The following is a 19,644-nucleotide window of genomic DNA, read 5'->3' as shown; positions in this document are numbered from 1 at the left end:
TCAGAATCAAAATTATTCCAGGTCTACAGATTTCTATGGCTAGGTCTAATCCATAGCACTGCAGAGATTCAAGCAAATCACCTAACCTATTTTTGTCAAACTTTGCTCCTAATGGAAATCCTGCAAGTTTTCCATCTATTTCAATCATCATTCCTCCCTCCTTTACAGTAGAAAAAAGTAGTTTGAGACAATAAGGTAACACTGAATTATTGCACTCTTTCAATGTAACCAAATCCTTTTATGTCCTTCCAGAAGTATTTATGGGTCAGAAATCTGCCATGAAAAATACGACCCTCTAAACAAACAAAATCTACATTTCCTATGCACCACAATGTGTATTTATGGGTTAAAAAAAAGTTAAAAAATATAATCAATTTTGTGTTCAGAAATAATTAATCCTTAAAAGAAAGAGCTAACATACATCACAAAGAAGTTTTGAAAGAATTTGTGATTAACAGAAAGTTTAAATCTCTACTTGCCTATCAATGCCCATATCCAGCTTCACTTCCATTTGTTCTATGATATCCTTTTTCTTCTGAAGGCATTCAGATAATTTAGGAGAAGAACTGCAACAGTATAGAGGGTTGGGTGTGTGACAGAGTGTTAATACAGCAGAACAAATCTGTCTACAGGGTCTGCTTCTTACACCAGGAGTGTGTGAAGATTTCCCATCCCATCAGAAAGGACTAGTTTAGGTGGAGTTCAGCCAACTCGAGAACAACAAATCAACAGCCATCTGGCCCTGAGGAGGACACACCGCGCGCTGATGGGCAGTGCTGTGATGCACTCCGGGCAGCACTGTGCCCACTAAGCAGTGCCTCTCAGCTGCTGCCAGCCCCTGGGCGTGAGCGAGCAAACTCAGCTTTTCACGCACACTAACACACAGCACAGCAGTGTGCTCTGCTTCGCACGTATCCAACCTGTGGCTCCCAACAACATGCAGCTTTCGCGTAGTTCATGTGTGGCTCCCAAGGCATGGCCAGCTGCTCCCTCTGCAGAACCTGTGGGGTCCTCCCAGGAGTCTCAGCAGCCCTGATATTGCCAGCTCACCCCAAGGAGCAGCCGCAACCCCCTCTAGTCCTGGCCTGTAATGCAGCAGTGAGGCCTCTAAGGACCGATACCCTTGGAACTCCCTCTCTCCCCTAAGTTCTCCAAGGAAACAATTTGTTTAACAGCCCTTCTCCTGTCCATTACAGTGTTCTGTCTTCCCACAAGATCAAACTGAACCACTCCAAGAATAAACTCCTCTTAATAGAGATGAGGAATGAAAAAAATTGCTTTCTTCACCAAAAGTGACCATTCACAAAAGGAAATGCTACTCAAAATAAAGGTACCTGATCAATGGCATCAGATGATCATTGAACTGCTTGTCAAATAAATGGAAAATAGTATTGGCCTGGTGGACAACATCCAAGAAATAAAGATTTGCATTCTTTGAATCAGAAGAGGGAATGCCTAAAGCAAAGAAGGTTTCATTAGGATTCTAACGATATGCAGTTCCTATAATTAGCATGATTTTTTTTAAATATGCAGAGTTTTTCCATGAATGCTTAAATCACAGGCTTAGAGTTTCAAAAATTTACCATGGTGCCACATATAGAATAGTTCTCATAGCTTAAATCACAGGCTTAGAGTTTCAAAAATTTACTATGGTGCCACATATAGAAGACTTCTCATAGCTATATCAAATAACCATAAGCACAGAAATATATTGCTTTTAAAATTTCTAAAAGCAAAATGGAACAGCCAATTTAAGTATTTCTTCAGAGCATGAGTTTTATGCTTTCATGTAAGAAACATAGGTTCTCACTGTCAAGATTTCAACTTCTTTAATACAAGCAGTTTTATTTACTGTCTAAAATGCATGAGTATACAAACACACACAGAATTCTCATAAAATGTAAGACACTAAACCTCAATATATGAATATTCTCCTGCTATGGCACAGAGAACAATTAAAAGAGCCTGGGAGCACTAATGGCCCAATTTCTGTGATACAGTTTTTGAAGACAGTAGTGTCCATCTGTGCATCAATTCCCCAAATAGAAAGTACTCTTTAGAAGACATTAAATGCCACCCCCCATATACACAAAACAAATTTCATTTAACCAATACATTCTGAACAAGGCCAATCAATAAGACACAGCAAGGACCTGCAAAGATCATCTGCACAAAAAGGCCAATGGGATGAAACGCTCAGAAAAAAAACTATACTCACCAGCAAGGCCTGTTTCTAATGCATAATCGATGTGTTCAGTACATAAGAACTCTACAAGCATAGAAAAAATTCTGAAAGCATTCTTTGGTAAGTCAGATGGATCAGAGAGCTTTAAAGAAAAAGAAAAAAACACCTATCTTAAAGGTCAGTTCTACATACAGTTGAAAGTTTATCCAATATTGCATAGGGAATAGCTTAAAATGCAACAAGTGTTCCAGAATAACTGGAATTTTATTCTAAATGAAAAGTATCCATAGAGAAAACTATCCAGGAACAGCCTTTAGTATCAATAAACCCTTCAGCATTAATGAGTAAACTGAAGCTAGCGTGCCAAAGGATGCTACAAAAAGCAAAAATATAAACAGTTTATAGTAATAATAAAGATATTAATTAGTAGTCCTTAAAACACAGTTGTCCAGATGTAACCCCACAAATTACCTAAATTGCATACCACTGGATCCTGGGAAAACATATACAGAAAAGGTGACTCTACCCATACCCTGCCTTTTTTCCTCTTTTACTAAGCTTCTGCCCCTGGCCACTGTGAGAGACAGGACATTGGGTTTGATGGACCTTCACTTTCACCCAGTGCACTGTTCTTTTAGCACTGCCACAGTACTGCAGAAAAAAATAACACAGACTGAACCTCAGCTACATTTATCACAGTTCAGCTGGAGTCAATGGAGCATGAAAATTTTTATTAAGTGAAGTAATGCCCACATATACACACAGCATCTGTACTTTTATGAGCTGTAAGCAACATGGGATTTTGGACAGCAACCTGTCAGTAAATCCCTTTGCTAAAGAAAAACGTGACAGTGCTTTTGTATATAAGAAATGCAGCTTTGGTTTTTAAGGAATTATGTGAAGACTTTATGAAGCTAGGACTAAGAAAGATTACTATGGCAATTCAAATTTTATGCAACGATGTTCCCAAAGATTTCTGCTGTATTCCAAAAAAACCCCAAAACAACCAACCCCAAATAAAAAAATCCAACAATAAAACACCTTTACAGAGATTTCCAAACACCAAAATGCTTCAGTATATGGTTACATTCAGAATTATTTTATATTATCAGAAATATTTTTCCTAAAGTAGTCACAGTTGGGACAGAGTGTATCTGCACACATCTGTCATCTGACATAAGTATTACCATTAGCCAGGGACACATGTAGCTTCTCTATTGTATAATGAGTTGCCTTAACCACAAACAAAACCCTAACAGCATATATGATACTGCAGAAGTCATACACCTTTAATTCTAAAAATCTCCTTGCACACCAAGATCCATTTAGCAATGGTTTCCATCCCAATATCTACAATTGTTTTTAGACAGAGTATGAAAAAATTGTGCATAATTGAAAAGTTAGTTTATATCATGAATTAATTTAACAACCATTTCTAGCAACTACCATACTGAAAAAAAGAATGATCTATCTGCTCGCCTTGCAGTCACTGACTTTCACCACTAGGAAGGTGGTCATTCCCAATGCATACAGCTAACAGTGCCATATGAGTATTTCATTATATCTTTGATCCCTCTAAGTTTATAAAATGTTAAAATTTCTAAACATCTGAAATGTTATTTTTTGCACTAAGCTAATATAGAATTAGAGGTATTAAAATTTGTTAAAAAATCAAGTGTGTTTAGCTAGTACAAAATCTCTAGCATTTAAGTTTGCAAATCAATTTCAAGGGTTTTCATTTACACTAAAGTACCAGACAAACAGTAATTGAAAGGCAGAAAAAACAGCAATTTAATCAGAAGGAAAACATATCTTTTTGGTTAGACTAAAAAATTTAAAGAACAGCAGATGGTTACCAAGGTAAACAACGTTAAAGATTATTCTTCTCAGTGTTTTATTGGTGATAATTCTTCAATGCAAGAAGAAATGGCACTAGACACAGGAAAACAACTGTTGAACTATTCTCTGTACTTTAAAGTAGCAAAAAAAATACACTAAAGGCTTCTCAGGTTTTCAGTCTAATTTACTAAGAAAAGCAGCGCAGACAGTAGGTCTTCCAAAAATAGACGGTATTAAACCCCACAAAATACAAACTAGATCCACATTTAAAAATCAATTCCTTAGCCTCCATCATGACCCTGCTCCAGTGAAAAATACAAAGTTATTTATAATATAAATATTTTATAATATACATGTTTATTATTCTTTTAATAATGTCCTTCCTTTCTTTCTATCACACTTCAATCAGAAATTGAACCACAAAATGTGATTTCATGCACAAAATTATATCACTAATGGAGACGACAGACAGCAAACTTACCCTGTGACATCTTTCAAAAGCTTGCTTAGTTTCTTGCAAAAGGTTAACTACCACTTCTTGTGACAGAAACGTTTCTCCATGTGTGTCAATACTTGGCCCCAACGGTAAGTTTGTACGTTGCCTTATTCTCTCTTTGAGATCTTGAATACTAGAATAAAAATACACCAAAAGAAGATTTCACTGGATGGAAATTTTGATGCTCAAATTCAACAATGATTTAGGGTAATTTAGTTGTTAACTTAAAAAACAGAACCCAAGACACAGTTTAGGATATGCAAGCATTAAGACAGTCTTGCAAGCTCAAAAAAACATCGCCAGTAAATGCAAAACTACCACCTCTGATTCCATGGTCAACTGTGCTCTACCATGGCACATTCACACCATAGGACCAGCTATTCCCCATTGTGGAATAAATAATTTCAATTGAATCCTATGGCACTTATGCTCTGTGGACAAGGTTTAGCCTCCATACATTCTGTCACATTGTACTTTCAAAACACTAATGAGAGCTTTCTATCTCATCCACGCCCACAAATCCTCTCATCCTCCTCCACTATCTCAGCAGTCCTGATTTACTCAAGCATGCTCTAACACATTTCCATGCATAAAACAACCCATAAAGTTACTCACTACCATAAATTTAATTTTCCCCAAGAAAATTAAATTTTCATCTTTGTTTTTTAATTCATTTAATTACTTTGCTGCTGCTCTCTTTAAATAACTTTCACATTCTTGACACACTGAACCCAGTAGCTCTTTGAAAGGCACAGTAGTCTTATCACCTCTGCTTCACACAAGTCTTAATTCTTCCTTTCCCACTTCTCACTAGTCCTTTATTAGTTCTCTGCCCTGAGGATAATGAAGTCTTGTTTTACCTTTCTCTAAGTCCATTGCATCTTCTGGGCTCATTAAGAGCTTTCTCACTGACATTGCTATGGTCTTTTCCCCTTCCTAGGTCTTGGGAGGGGACCACAAGACCTGGGCAGGTGAAAAAAAATGTATGCTTTTAGATACACACATACACATGCTTTAGGTACCTTAGTTTTGCTTCAGTCCTTTTGTGGATCTGGATCCTAAGTTGAAACATAGGTTTAACTGGTATTTTTCATTTCCCATGAGCGCATAAATACCATGCATCACCTTTCACATGTACCAAGAGCAATACACTTTTTAACAGAACATAAACTGATAGCAAATTATAAAAAGCTGCAGGTTATTTTAGAAGCCTGCACTTTCACAGTTCATCACTGTACATCGAACATAGCAAATACTACGTTTTTTCCCTTTACCACCTCCCTTCCATTTTAAAAGTATGAAACTTCACAGAAGAAACTTACCCTCCAGTGCCAATGGACCTCTTCTGGTGGTTTTTGGAATCATAATAGCGTTGCAGAATCATAGCACTCCTACTTTTCAAATAACCAATTTCGACCTCAATGTAATTCTCCAAGTAGGAAATGAAAATGGATTTGATAAGCTTAGACAAGAAAGTCTGCTTATCAGTACCCAAGTTAAATTCCATCAATTTGCTTGACAGATTAGTAGTTCTTTATGCAAAAGAAACAAAGAAGGGGAGAGGAGGAAAAGGTTGAATTTGTATGAATTACAGCATTACATGTTTGTAAAGTACACAGCACAACAGAATCCTGATTGCGATTAAGACTTCTAGCAGCTTTACATTTAAGTAAAAAATTTTGCATAATTCATGCTTAATTACATACAAGCAAGTAAGTTGCCAGTGAGATACAGAGAACTGGCTTTTACACAGTTTTAAAATTACTCTCAAAGATCACTATAAAAAATACTTCACATTAAAAGTAATAACAATAGGAATTTAAAATTTTCTTTAGGAAAGCAATCATTGTAAGGACAATGGCCATAAAATATTTTCAGTTTTTGAGAAGTTTAAAATTTTGGTTCCTCTTCCTACACCTTGATAATACAACTATTACAAGAGTATCTACACAATAATTTCATCATCAATATGTAAATACCTTGTATATAGATCATAGAGGTTCTTAAGATACTGTTCTGCATCTGATTTCCTGTGTTCTTCTAGCTGGTCCTTTACATAACTCTGTAAAATTTTGATACATCTGTTAGAAGATTAACTAGCATCCACAGGTGATACTATGTGCCAGATTATATGTCGTTTACTGCAAAGTATATATATTACTTAAGGTAATTCATGTTGGGTTTTTTCAAAATCTCTCATTTACATACAGATCCTGCATTTCTTTTAGAAGAAAATTATTTAGTAATAGAAAGCAGTAGAGCATGAAGCAAAGACAAAAGACAGATTGCTTTGAAAATATGCTTGACCAACACACACAAAACTCCCTCTTTTTAAGAATCAAAAGCACTGGAAGCCTAGGGGCATTTACAGTTGACAGTAAGCAAAGGAAATGCTTACATATTTGCTTATCATAATACATACACAAAGCAGATACAAGCTTAGAGCCTTCCTGTCATTGAATACTTGGACAAAAATATTATTTACCATAAAACACTAAGTCAAAACTGACACACAAATTTGAGGCTGAAACACAAGCTCCATCTCTACGCTACAAGAACAACATCTACAGAGAAATTGGTTTTTGTAGCCAATAGTCATGTTGTTGACTTCACACACTTAAGCAAGTGTACTTGCAGGACAGAAAACATAGTATTTTCAACTGTTCTAGACCTTCATATAAATATTGGATGAGCTGTGAAACAGTACGCACAACTTTGTTATTTTCACTTACTCAGTGCTAACCTTACACATTAAACCCAATTCCAAGAATGAACAGATTAAAGATACTTATTAAATGTGAAACTGACATATTTTTCCTGACATATTCTTGGTAGGGGGCACTCAGAAGAAATCAAATATGCGAATGACATCTTATGAATTACCCAATGAACATAATGATTCCTGTATAATTTCACATACTGGAATATTTTCAGTCATACTGTATTCACAGCACAGACAGTTTTATTCGATATAGGCTTGATTATCTGAATTGTTACAGAGCTATCAGCTATGATTCTACATCCTTATACAAGATTACAAATAATATAAATTCTCATTAATTGTTATCACTAGATACTATGTTTTTGGATGAAAAGTTTCCTCAATAAACTTCAACGTTAAATTTTGAAATACCTGGAGTTTAACTTCAAAGATATTTTGAATGAGTTTGGCTAGCACAGTCTCTGGATTACTAAAGACTTCTCCAACTTGCTTATTCACTCGCTGGCAGAGAATGGCTGCATCTTCGAAGACATCATTCCTCAAGAATGCACCCTAGGGTTTTAGAAGCACATTTCATAATATATTTACAACAACCTATACAACTAAATAAATCAATACCCAAAGAAATACATGTAAAACAAAATGCATTACCTCTTGACACTGTTTTATGTACACATCAACGCAGTGGGAATAGCCCTATGGAAGGAGCAAAACAACTCTGTGTTAAAGCAGGTTGCCCATGCTTTCAGTATAGAATGAAATCAAGGAAATACAATGCCTGTGAAAACGGTATTGCAAAAAACCCAGAAACATTGAAAGTGTAGACTCTTTCAAACCCATTTCCGTCACACACCTAACATAACTACACTTATTACCACTCTACTTGGATATACACCACAGGTTTCAACACTTTCTCAAGCATGAAGGTCAGTTCATACACATACAAGAAAAGATTATCTTAGAATGGTCTCTACTGACACAACCTCCAGCCCATCACCTGCCTCCTTTATTCCCCTGCATTTGATTTCAGATGGAACAACTCAATATTTTTAAAAAGTCATACATGTTATCTGACATGGAGGTTGTGCCCATGCAAATATGTTCACTTAAAACAGGTACTTATTGTATTTTCAGTTGTTTTATTTATGTATTTAAATTTAAACCCTCAGTTTTTACCTTAAAATGAAGCAAAACTGCTGCTACTTCTCTCATTCTGGAGATTTCACCTCTCCGCTGTGCACTGGTAAACTCTTGAATTAGCTGGCACTCTAAATCATGGTACTTACCTGGAAAGGAAAGGGGATAACAACAAAAATCCATCAGGCCACGTAATACAAGCACTGACAAAAAAATGTAATCCTGACAGTATTGCATACTTTTTTAATCATCTTTAACAATTCAAATACAGGAATATGGATTGAACTGGATAGATAACTTACTTGCTATCTTTGATTTTACTTCAGAAAACCTGTAACAACAAAATATGCCATGATTAAATTCAAATCCACATCACAAGAAATCACAGACATCCTAGATCATGACTAAGAAGCACTTTACTTAAAAATGAAAACATGTAACACAAAGACGACAGAAAAGTTATACACTTTACATCCATAAAAACCTACAAGCATCTAATTCAAATCTAGCATTAAGTCAGCACAGCAAAATTATCCCATTAAAAATCTGTTAAGCAGTTTAGGATGTGTATGTAAAGATGATCCTACAACATGAGTGCGTGAACACAAATTTGAGAATAGAGGAGAGAGAATTAAGTACACAATCCGTCTCAAAAGCTACAGGAATCACTAAGTAAAGTACCAAAAAAGTAGAGAAGCATCAGAAAATTATAGCTATAGAAGATCTTTCTTTTTTTAAAAAAGATAGATTTTTACCTGTCAAAAGGTAGCTCCTGTGCAATCAAATGTAGTTTCTGAATAATATCAGCTGCCTCTTTAATCTGTTAAGAGTAAAACAAGACAGAATTAGTAGAGGTTTGTGAGCTACTCCTTTCTTCCCCCTCCATTGTTCAGTTTTTATACACGTAGTTCCTATTCCTAAAGGTGGTTGACTTGATATACCCACAGAGGAAAGCATCCCCTTAAAGTTCCTGTAATGCACTTTCATGATGCTGAAAGTATTTTTTAAAACAAAGTTATATAGGTCAAAACATGATAAAAAAAATCTTGTTATATGTTCACATTGGGCATGTATGTGTGTGCACTATACCAACATAGCTATACAGCTTGCAGACCAAAGATTCCTCAGGGCTGATTAGATCAGAACATGGCTAGAGCAGTCTCATGAAAATCTGTATCATTCCATTTGGGAATAAAATATGTAACTGTAACACAAAGCTCGCTGAAGTGCAACCTTATACTTCACAAGTGATTAGGATAAAAGTGTCAATGACTTGCACCCAACCAGAGGAGATCCCTGTTGAACTCACAAGTGAAATGGCTAGCAACGCTTTCAGCCATGTCAGGAAAAGCATGAGGGAATTCTTTGCAATTGATGAAACCAAATGTATAGCTGTATCCAATAAGAGCCATGTCAGTGCTTGGCATGGAGATGAGGAAGAGGGGAAAAAAGGGGATGAAAGCAGAGCGTAGTTGGAGTAGCTCACATTCTCCCAAGGAAAGAGAAATGGAAACTGTACTAGAAATTATAAACTCTGAAGACCAACGCAAAGATCAAGATGAGTCAGTTAGCCGTGCATCTACAAAACAGGAATACTTGCATGAATAAAGAAGCTAACACAGTTAATGCAGCATGCAAATTTCTGCTCCATCCTCGACAGCAAAACCTTTTATCATTTATTTTTCCGCAATCAATCAGCGTGAGAAGGTGCACCTACACACTGCTTAGTGACTGTTTCACTAGGCTAACTATAGAAGACACCCATTTGAAAACGTGGGTAACACAACTGATTGCAACTGAAGTTCAGTAGATTTAAGGACACAGTGTCAACTGGCCCAAAGCGGACACAGCTCTGGGATGGTTTTACAGGCTTTGTTACGCTGTCCTGGTGACTGGAAGGCACCTTGAAGGGGGCGATGAAAGCTCTAGCTACTACATTGAATCAAAACCTTTATAAGCTGACACAACTGACAACATGGAGAACACGCAGTTTATCTTGTTCTTCCTGTTAGTCATGTTCTAGGGAGCTGGAGTAGAGAGGAAAGAAAGTAATGAAATCCTATTCTCCCACCACTTAAAACAGATTGGGATTAAAACTTTTCAAGAACGTAACAAAACACACAGGTAAGAATACAGAGCACAGGCAACATGAGGTTGGTTGTTCAGCAAGAAACGAGGCTCTCAAAGTATATCCATTCTGCTTGTTAAGAGCGGCTTATGTTTTGAACTGTCAGCTTACAATAGCCTGTAAGTCAAAAGCAGCTACGCTCCTCAAATCCAATGAAACAGCAGTTATTTCTATTAGCTTACAGCAACCTTAATACTTCACAATTGTGATCAATACTGATGTCATCAGATTAGTCTCTATATTAGCAATTATTCACCAATGTTACAAAAAAAACCCAAAACACCCTCACAAACACAACATTTTATTTGTCTCCTCTTCAAATGGTAAGTGTTAACTAGATTTTATTGAATTCCAGGCCTTTACTTATGCACAACAGAAGCCACGATAAATCAGTTCTCTGTGGTTTCTGCTTAAACATGGACATATTTCATTTTGAATTGGATCACACTTCTGTAGACTATTAAATCAAGCATAGATTCTGTAAAATACAACTTCATGGCTGTAACGTATCTGGAACAAAAAAATCTGAAAAACCATGGACAAAATGGCAAGAGAGGATTTTAACCAAAGTATTTTTATGAACAATTAAAAGGCATAATGGAATAACATTGAAAACAAAACATAAGTGAAGGAAAGGGTGTAAGAATAACAGGAAATACATTACACACAAGACCATGCTACTGCATGATAAGCAAGTGAGCTGCTAGATCATTTTGATAGTTTGTTTTAACTGGAGCAATTTTCTCACCTCAAGACCCTTCAGTGCAGCAGAGGGTTAGCTGGCAGTGCAATGGAAATTGTAAGAATTCAGAGGATGAAGACCAAAAATACATAGCATGGGACAAGACAGCAATGAAAAACCTTCACAGAGACAGTAAGTCAGAAATTGCTCAGTATGGCTAGGAGAAACTGATGTAAGAATTGACACTACTGAGAGCATATGAATTCCCTAGGAAATAACTGCATTATAACTATTTTCTTGCCTCTCCTTTCACAGCATCCCCTTCCCTCAGTGTCTCAGAAAACCCCACACTTGTGCGGGATGGCATAGTACAAAAAATTGTAATACCCTCCAAAACACTATCTAAAAGCCACATCAGTTTGAAGATCAGAAGACAGTGACAAAGCATTAAGGTTTTACATTTAAGAATAGCTGTTACTATCTCATACTTTAAAACTATTTTTAGTTCAAAGATGCGTTAAGATGCGATAGCACATGTCTAGGCAGGTTCTTTTATAAACACTATTTCTACTTACTATTGAAACTAGAAGGCAAAAAGTTACAGAACAGTACTAACCCACCTTGACTGAAATTTGTCTCAGTAAGACAACTTTTACCCAGAAAATCTTGTGTCCTCACACACTTCCTCTGCAGACCAGCACAAGACTTCTGGCCTTTACTACATTTATCTTCCTCCAGATTTGCTGAATATCTGATTATTCTTTGGGGTGTATAAAGATTAATTTGTTTACAGAATTCCAGGTTTACCCTATTTATCCACCATTTTTTTCAGATCCTTCCTCCAACAGAAAGTATTACAAAACTTTAAGTTACAAGTAAAAGTTGAATTCTATATGAGACTCTTCAGCAGACAACACATAATTCTCTTAAATTTATGCTTTGCTATTTACCATGTTGCCATTAAATAAGTTTTCAAATGCATGTTTTATTTCTACTTAGGAAAAAAAGAAAAACTTACATAGAAGAGCTTTTGTTATGTTGAAACCTTTCTGTTTTTCTTGGAAGTCAGATGATGTGCTCCCTCTTTGCTTAGGGCAAACTATCAACTGGAAATTAACATATATCCATAGACCATGAATCAAAAGCCACTATGCAACTGACTTCTTGGGTATACAACTGTATGAAACTATTAGTTTCTCATTTCCCTGAGAGATACCTTCAGATCAGTAGATAGGGTATGACTATTAACCTATTCCCAGGTGCTTCAAGCACATGGTTTTTGCAGAGTGTGCAAACCGAGGTTTTGCTGTTCTCACATACTGTAATTTTTTCCTGACTACAATCATACCACTGCACAGAATTCAAGGAATATGGGAAGATTCTTCAGGACACACCTCAAAAAAAAACCACCAAAAAACCAAAAAAAACCAACAACCCAACCAACAACTTTACTTGTCTTTCAAACTGCTTAGGGAAATCTAGTATGTGTTGTTTTGCTTACAGCTGGACACTTTTCCTTCAGTTTATTTCTATTAGCCACACCACTCAGATTATATTTGCTTCATGAACATACTCTTGAAGCATAAGAAAAACAACATGCTTTAACATTTCTTTGAAGTTTTCCTGCCTGGTTCCTCTAAATTCAAAGGGTGGAGACATAACCACAGGACTATACAAAGCCCAAAGGCATGCTGTGACAAAAAGGTATCCAAGGCCAGTGGACTGACCCAACAGAGTAAAGTTTCACAAAGAAGTTGTATTCAGAAACGTTCTGCATTACGGGGTGGATCTGAGGCAAGGGGTTCAAAGGAAAAAGGCAGATATTGTATGCACTCTAAAGTTGCCCTCCCAGCGTTCCTCAAATCTCTGATAATTTCATAAAATGAAAAATGCCAACATTGCCACATTAAGCATCACTGAATACAAATGCTTTATCAGCAATCTGCAGCCTAGTGTTGTTAATTTACATTTCAGAACAATGAAACTTTAACAAGTCAGTCACTCACTGGTTTGAAGTCTGACCATGGTAAGTCATGGTAGCAGCTTGTAATTAGGGCAGTACTGCTTATTGCTTTGAACTGCTTTCATCCCGCTGACAGCTCTTACCTTTTCAGAGTTTGTAAAAACATCAGACTTCAGCTCTCCATCCAGAAACTCATTAAAGTATTTCATCAGCTTCTGAGCCTCCACAGCCCGTTGCCGTGGCGTGTTTACCCCCTCCAGTTGGTCGCCAAGGTGACAGACCTTAGTTGCTACATAGCTGATGTGCTCATCTAGTTCTTGGAAATGTTGGAAGGCAACCTGGGAGAACATAGACACAGACACAAAACTCATTATTTCCATTTACTGTACTTTAGGAAACACTAGATTTACTTCAGTAGGAAGCATAGCAAATGCAGGCATCAGCTCTCCAGGTGCTGGAACTACAGTAGAACTACTCAGAACTGCTAATTAAGTACACACAACTGCTTAAAGTTTAGTGTCTTCCTTTAAACTATTGTGAAGACTGGCTACTTTCAGAATAGCTAATATTCATTAAGGGAACATGCAGATAAGCCCCCTTTCACAGGGGAAATTGTTTTCTGTCAAACCCTCTTTATTCTTATCTCAAAGAGTAGCAAGCTTTACCAAGAAATGTTAATGGAGCATGTGATGTTTTTAAAGCTTGAACAGCATACCACTGACTATAGTACTCAGATTTTACCTGGTTGCTTTTCTGCAGCTCTTGTACTTTCTTGGCAAATTCCTTTGCTTCCTTCTGGCATTGTTGTTCTAGTTTCTCCACCTTCCTCTGAATCCTTTCATCCATTACCTGTAATTCTTGGATATGATTTACAAATTCTTCCAATAATCTGATTTAAAATAAAACACAAGAAAGCAGAGTTTAGTCTGAAAGACATTGTCTTCTGCAGAGCACCTAAAAAACATCAAAGAACTTGTCTACAAAGCTGATATAGCCATGCCTAACTTACAAATGTTCTTTTGTTTTAAACTACATTGCCCTAGTTGTGTAGAACTCCATGCCTGCATAAAAACTATCTGATCACATAAAAGGTAGGACAGGGAAAAGGCGAATACCTAAATACCCATCACTCAAGAACATGACTCTGCCACAGGTACAAAAATCCTTATATCCCCATCTTCCCTAAATAAGTCTCATACGGACAAAGAGAGCTAAGGCCACTACATTCCTTCAGCGTAAGGGCTATACTGCACCTATTACTGTTAAGCTTGTAAACCAGCATCCTATTAACAGGCAATGAATATAATCATATAGTCTCATAATGTTATTTTGGTTATAACCATGTCACTTTCTGACTTCAGTTCTTTTCCTCCTCTAACATACACCATTTTAAGGGTTTTTTTCCCTGCCCTTTCCAATCACTCCAATTTTTGTTTTAGACTCACATTTTACTCTTCCCAAACAATGTACACCTGACTGCGTTCATAAAGTTTCCTCTATTCTTTTTCATTCCATTCTCAATGTCTCTCTTTCCCATTCCTGTTTTTGTCCATTCTGTCCCATTCCAGTCATCTTTTCAGCTTATAATTTTCTAAACATCCCAGTCACTGATGCTCAGGAAATAGATTATTCCCAGGTCCTCCACAGCCATAAAACTTGTGCTAGTAACTGAAAACATATGAAGGATTTGAGAACTCTGCTGTCCAAAGCAGAAGAGGAGAGGAAATGTGAATCCCTTCCAGGGAGCTATTTCTAGACTACTCTGGAATCTGCATTTTTACATATACTCTGTTCAGAAAGTATACTGTGAATGTGAAGCCAGAATGAGCACAGAGTGTGAATAAGCCAGAATGTGAACGAAAGGCAGAGTGAGCACACTCTTCCTCTCCTGGCTTCCCATGCAGGGGCTAGAGACTCTCAGCAACCAGAAGGGAAAAGCAGAATGTATTATTCTACCCTCACGTAACTCCTTCCCAGCAATAACTACAGTACCTCTCTTAGAGAATCATAGAATTGTTTACATTGGAAAAGACCCTTAAGATCATCAAGTCCAACCGTTAACCCAGCACTGCCAAGCCCACCGCTAAACCCTGTCCCCAAGGGCAACATCCACATGGCTTTTAAATACCTCCAGGGATGGTGCCTCAACCACCTCCCTGGGCAGCCTGTGCCAGTGCTTAACAACCAACCCTTTTGATGAATAAATTTTTCCTCATATCCAACCTAGACCTCCCCTGGTGCAACTTGAGGCCATTTGCTCTCATCCTATTGCTTGTTACTTGGGAGAAGAGACTGACACCCACCTCGCCACAACCTCCTTTCAGGCAGCTGTAGAGATCAATTAGGTCTCCCCTCAGCCTCCTTTTCTCCAAGCTAAACACCACCAGTTTCCTCAGCTGCTCCTCATCAGACTTGTTCTCTAGACCCTTCACCAGCTTTGTTGCCCTTCCCTGGACATGCTTTAGCACCCCAATGTCTGTCTTGCAGTGAGTGGGCCCAAAACAACACAATTCAAGCTGTAGAGCGAACATCTAGAGCTTTCTCCAAGCAACACCTAAATGATACTAGTGTGGTTCTCTTTAGTTGCATGAAATGTCACAGCATTTTCAGTCTTAACCTCTGCTGCTGAGATGACTGGCTTTTAGCCTACTGCTTGGAGCATGCAAACTGCCTTTTTGCTCACTGTATTGGTCTAAAACCTGTTAAAGTGATATCTTTACAACACTAAGTGACTTCAAGTCACAATTTATTAAAGAAAACTGGATTGGCACAGATGTTCATGACTACTTCTACTTCCTGCTTGCCAGAAGCTCAAGAGTAAGCATGTTGCGTCAGATTCCACAGAAAACCACAAGGAACAGACTTAAGTTTACAGAAGTATATTTAAAATAAAATTTAAACAACAGTAAGTGACATACAACATACTTTCAAACAAAAGTCTAGAGAAGTGCAGATAGTTTCTATTCATTTTAACAAGCTGATTCAGTTCAGTTCAGGGTTTGTTTTTAAACAGATATAGTACCAACTCAGCTCTTATTCAGCAATAGTACTCAATACAGTGAGACACGAAAGAATGCTCAAGTAGAAGAGGTAGCTGCTCACGAGGTTTCTCAGAACAGAAATAAAAGACTCCAACACTCTTTCTACCAAACAAAAGCATAACATTCTAAAAACAGAAAAGTAAAAAGATACAACCAAAGACCTGTTTCTTTTTGATATTAGTTTTGGCTCCCTGCCCCTTACTAGCAAATCCCAAAAGAAAAATATTTAATGCTGCAGGATTCTTCCACTTGTCCTGAAAATTATGAAAGTGCATCACAGAAGTTAACACAAGCCAACTAGCAGAAATATGGAATATAGGTTAAACTAAGTTGGTATTGATACAAACCATTAGCTACCCTAAAGTACATATTAGGCACAACTGCGGAGAAAGAGCTACAGGAAGAAGTGTTGTGTATTTCCAGATTTATTCCTGCTTAAATCACATGTAAAGCTCTGCATAGGATACAGGCCCAGACTGAACGTCAAGGGTTCGCATCTTGCTAGAACTCCAACAATATCCTTCCTCTCCTTGCACACCTCCGAAGAGCCAGACTGCTCCAGAAGGAATGTCCTTTGACTGTGCTAATGAAGCGTTCTAACTAACAACAGCTTGTCTATGAAGTTAGCAAACCCTAAACTTCTTAAGAGTTCTCTCTTAGGTTACTATAAACAATGTCAATCTGGACTAAGATTGCGTGGATAAATCACTAAGGAACAGCTATTGCACTTGCACATCTCCCAAGTTATAATCATGTGAAAAATGAAAACACATAGATGCAGCGTATGAAAGCACAGACTCCAGTTGTGGTGCAACTAGAGACACTTTATTATACAGAGAAGCTCATATTTATATCTCTGAGCCCAAATACAAATTCCAGCTGTATGTACCACCAGGCTCAGGGCAGAAACCATTCATGCAGTTACATATCACTACAAGCACGCAGACACCTATTTGCTACTAGATAACCATGTTTATCTTTCTTACTTTCCTTCAGAATACCCAGCTGTTCTCTCATCTCCTGCTAAGTCAGACATTCTTTATCCTCCTCTCCCACACATAGAGACGTAAGTTATTTATGTCTCTAGAAAGGCTAACAATACTGATACAAGAGCTAAAAAGTAGCACTATTTGAAAGAATCACTCTTGTCAAAACAAAAGAAGGTCCATAGGTGTGGAGTAAAGAAGCTTAGATGTTGAACACTGCTGTATAAAACTGTGCATCTGCATTACCAATGCACTACCAAATGCTGGGCCAGTAACCAGAGAGCTGTCTTCTTCAGGTGAAGTTTCTCAACAGAGCCAAGCCAGCTCACCACAAACAAGAGAAGGTCCTGCACTACCTCCTCCTTCCCCACTTTCCCTACCTTAGCCTTGTTCCCTTTCCACACCCACATTCTTTCTCACTACCAGCTCATAGACACACCACCTCTTCCCTTTGCATCTGCTCCCAGGCTTTCCCAGTCCTCCAAACTTGCTAACCCAACTAGGAAAAAAAAAAAAAAAGTTTTTTTTTCCTGTCAGGTTAGTTTTCTTACATTTTAGTAAATTAGATTAGTTTACCATGCTAGCTCAAGATAAGCCATCACAGTGTGTAACTAAGAGCAAGGAAGGGGGGCACACACCCATCTCCATTCAGCACCAGCAAGCCATTCAATTGATTTAGACTATCCAAATTCACACAAATTCAGTTCAAAACAATCTAAGTCAATATTGCCATATTCCTACCTTTCTTCCCAATACCTGTTCATGCCTTTTATTTGCACCAGAACTATAAATGACTGGGTTTTACAAGAAGACAGCTCAGGGAGCTAAGTTAGCAAGAAACTCATTAAACTGACTTAACTATCATAGCAGTGAAGCCTCATATTACGCTTTAATCTGGCAACTCTAGTGCTTTGGAACATTCATGTCTGACAAGGACAAACAACATCAATTCTCCTACATTCAAAAGGTCTAAACAGCAAGTGATTTTCCCTACTCTTGTTACTGAATAATTGGCTCATGGTCACAAATTCTAGCAATTCTCCCAAATGAAAACCTCCTTGGACACACACCAACACTACATACAGGCTTTTTGTTACATATGTAATAAAACAGTACAATTAGAGATATATTCACTTTGCCCATTATGCAAGTTTATTTTACCTTTTTGGATCAAAAGCTTCTCCACCTCTGGAACCTCCTCCAGGTGTTCTCCATGCCAGGCGTTCAATGTATTCATCTGCCACAAAAGGCTCCTAGCCACAGAATAAAAACTCCTTACAATGTGCCACAGCAGGGTGTCCCTTAAGCAGCTGCTTACACAACATTTTGAAAGTGTTTAGAAGCTTTACTACAATCAAGAGCAAGTACAGTGTTGACAATTACCCCATCACCTCTTATCTTTACATATTTAATATAGGGAACACTGTTCTTAATATGGTGGGTTTGAACATCTAGTCTAGAGATTGCCAAACTACTAGCAAAGAACTGCTGCAGGTCTGAAGAGCTGGCTCTAAATTACTTGTTCTTATTTCCAGCTGAACTTACAGCTTGTCATTACAAAGCATCTGAGCCATGCAGCAACTACACTGATTTGAGATACTACATCATGAGACCCAGCCATCAGCTGTGCAGCAAATTAGACAGGATTTATCTGTCCAAAAAATTATGTGGCAAAGTAAGTTTCCTCTGCAGTTGTTCAACTCTGATGTAGTTCACAATACAGCATCACAAGCCGAACTGACCAAGGCACTGCCCCCGTGGCAAAACAGTGAAAGTCTGTCACTGGACACTATGCAACATCAAACTGCAGCTGCAAAACCAAAGCCGATAAGAAGAAAAAAAAAACCCCAAAGTAAACACAAAACCAGATGATGGACTTGACTTTCCCAGGGAGGAAAAACAAGGCATAAGTGATGCTAAAAACACAGTTACTCAAATTTCTTTCACAATATTTGCTGGATCATCCATAAAAATACTGCACAGTGGTGAAGAGTTAAGATGTTTCTCCATCCAACAATGTTTTCTGAAGGCAGAGACCTCATTATAAAACCAAGACCTCTTAGTTTGTCTAATATTTAGATTAGCTCAAATATTTCTTCACATAGTTAACATTAAACATAACAAAACACAGGCCAACACCTATCCTTTTAAAAACCTAGTATTTATCAGCTTCATTGGTACTCTAGGAGCATTGTTTAGGTACTAACATCATCACATCTAAGATCACTAAGCAAAGAATTCTCACAACTGTCAGGATTTCATGGAAAGCTTTTAAATTACATGTGGTAATGGTTCTAAAACTGTGAAACACAATGAAACACAACCCAACACGGAGCTGGGAGTGGCTCTGGTTAACAGTGGTGTTTGCAACAACTCATTTCTGATAGCAAAACACTGGAACATGCCACTGGTGCCTTCGATAAAGCTTGGTTTTAAAAAAATAAAAATAAAAACAAACAGCTGTC

At 37.5% G+C, this 19,644-nt stretch overlaps 1 protein-coding gene across 1 annotated transcript in view; it reads right to left on the bottom strand.

The window, feature by feature from the left end:
* The window catches only part of EXOC5 (exocyst complex component 5), a 29,816-nt gene that overhangs the window by 6,334 nt on the left and 3,838 nt on the right, over window positions 1-19,644 (bottom strand). Inside the window, exons 2-15 of the mRNA XM_055717240.1 lie at window positions 18,341-18,432; window positions 13,894-14,041; window positions 13,296-13,490; window positions 9,135-9,199; window positions 8,682-8,710; window positions 8,419-8,528; window positions 7,894-7,938; window positions 7,654-7,794; window positions 6,500-6,582; window positions 5,843-6,052; window positions 4,506-4,653; window positions 2,219-2,327; window positions 1,335-1,455; window positions 480-566 (exon numbers count right to left, since the gene is read on the bottom strand). Coding sequence (XP_055573215.1) covers window positions 480-566; window positions 1,335-1,455; window positions 2,219-2,327; window positions 4,506-4,653; window positions 5,843-6,052; window positions 6,500-6,582; window positions 7,654-7,794; window positions 7,894-7,938; window positions 8,419-8,528; window positions 8,682-8,710; window positions 9,135-9,199; window positions 13,296-13,490; window positions 13,894-14,041; window positions 18,341-18,432 — 1,583 coding nt within the window. The remainder of the gene's footprint in view (window positions 1-479; window positions 567-1,334; window positions 1,456-2,218; window positions 2,328-4,505; window positions 4,654-5,842; window positions 6,053-6,499; window positions 6,583-7,653; window positions 7,795-7,893; window positions 7,939-8,418; window positions 8,529-8,681; window positions 8,711-9,134; window positions 9,200-13,295; window positions 13,491-13,893; window positions 14,042-18,340; window positions 18,433-19,644) is intronic.

Source organism: Falco cherrug, chromosome 7 (assembly GCF_023634085.1).
Source record: "Falco cherrug isolate bFalChe1 chromosome 7, bFalChe1.pri, whole genome shotgun sequence".
In the NCBI taxonomy this organism is placed as follows: Eukaryota; Metazoa; Chordata; class Aves; order Falconiformes; family Falconidae; genus Falco; species Falco cherrug.
The sequence above is the reverse complement of the archived record's forward strand: the minus strand, read 5'-3'. Positions and strand labels throughout refer to the sequence as shown.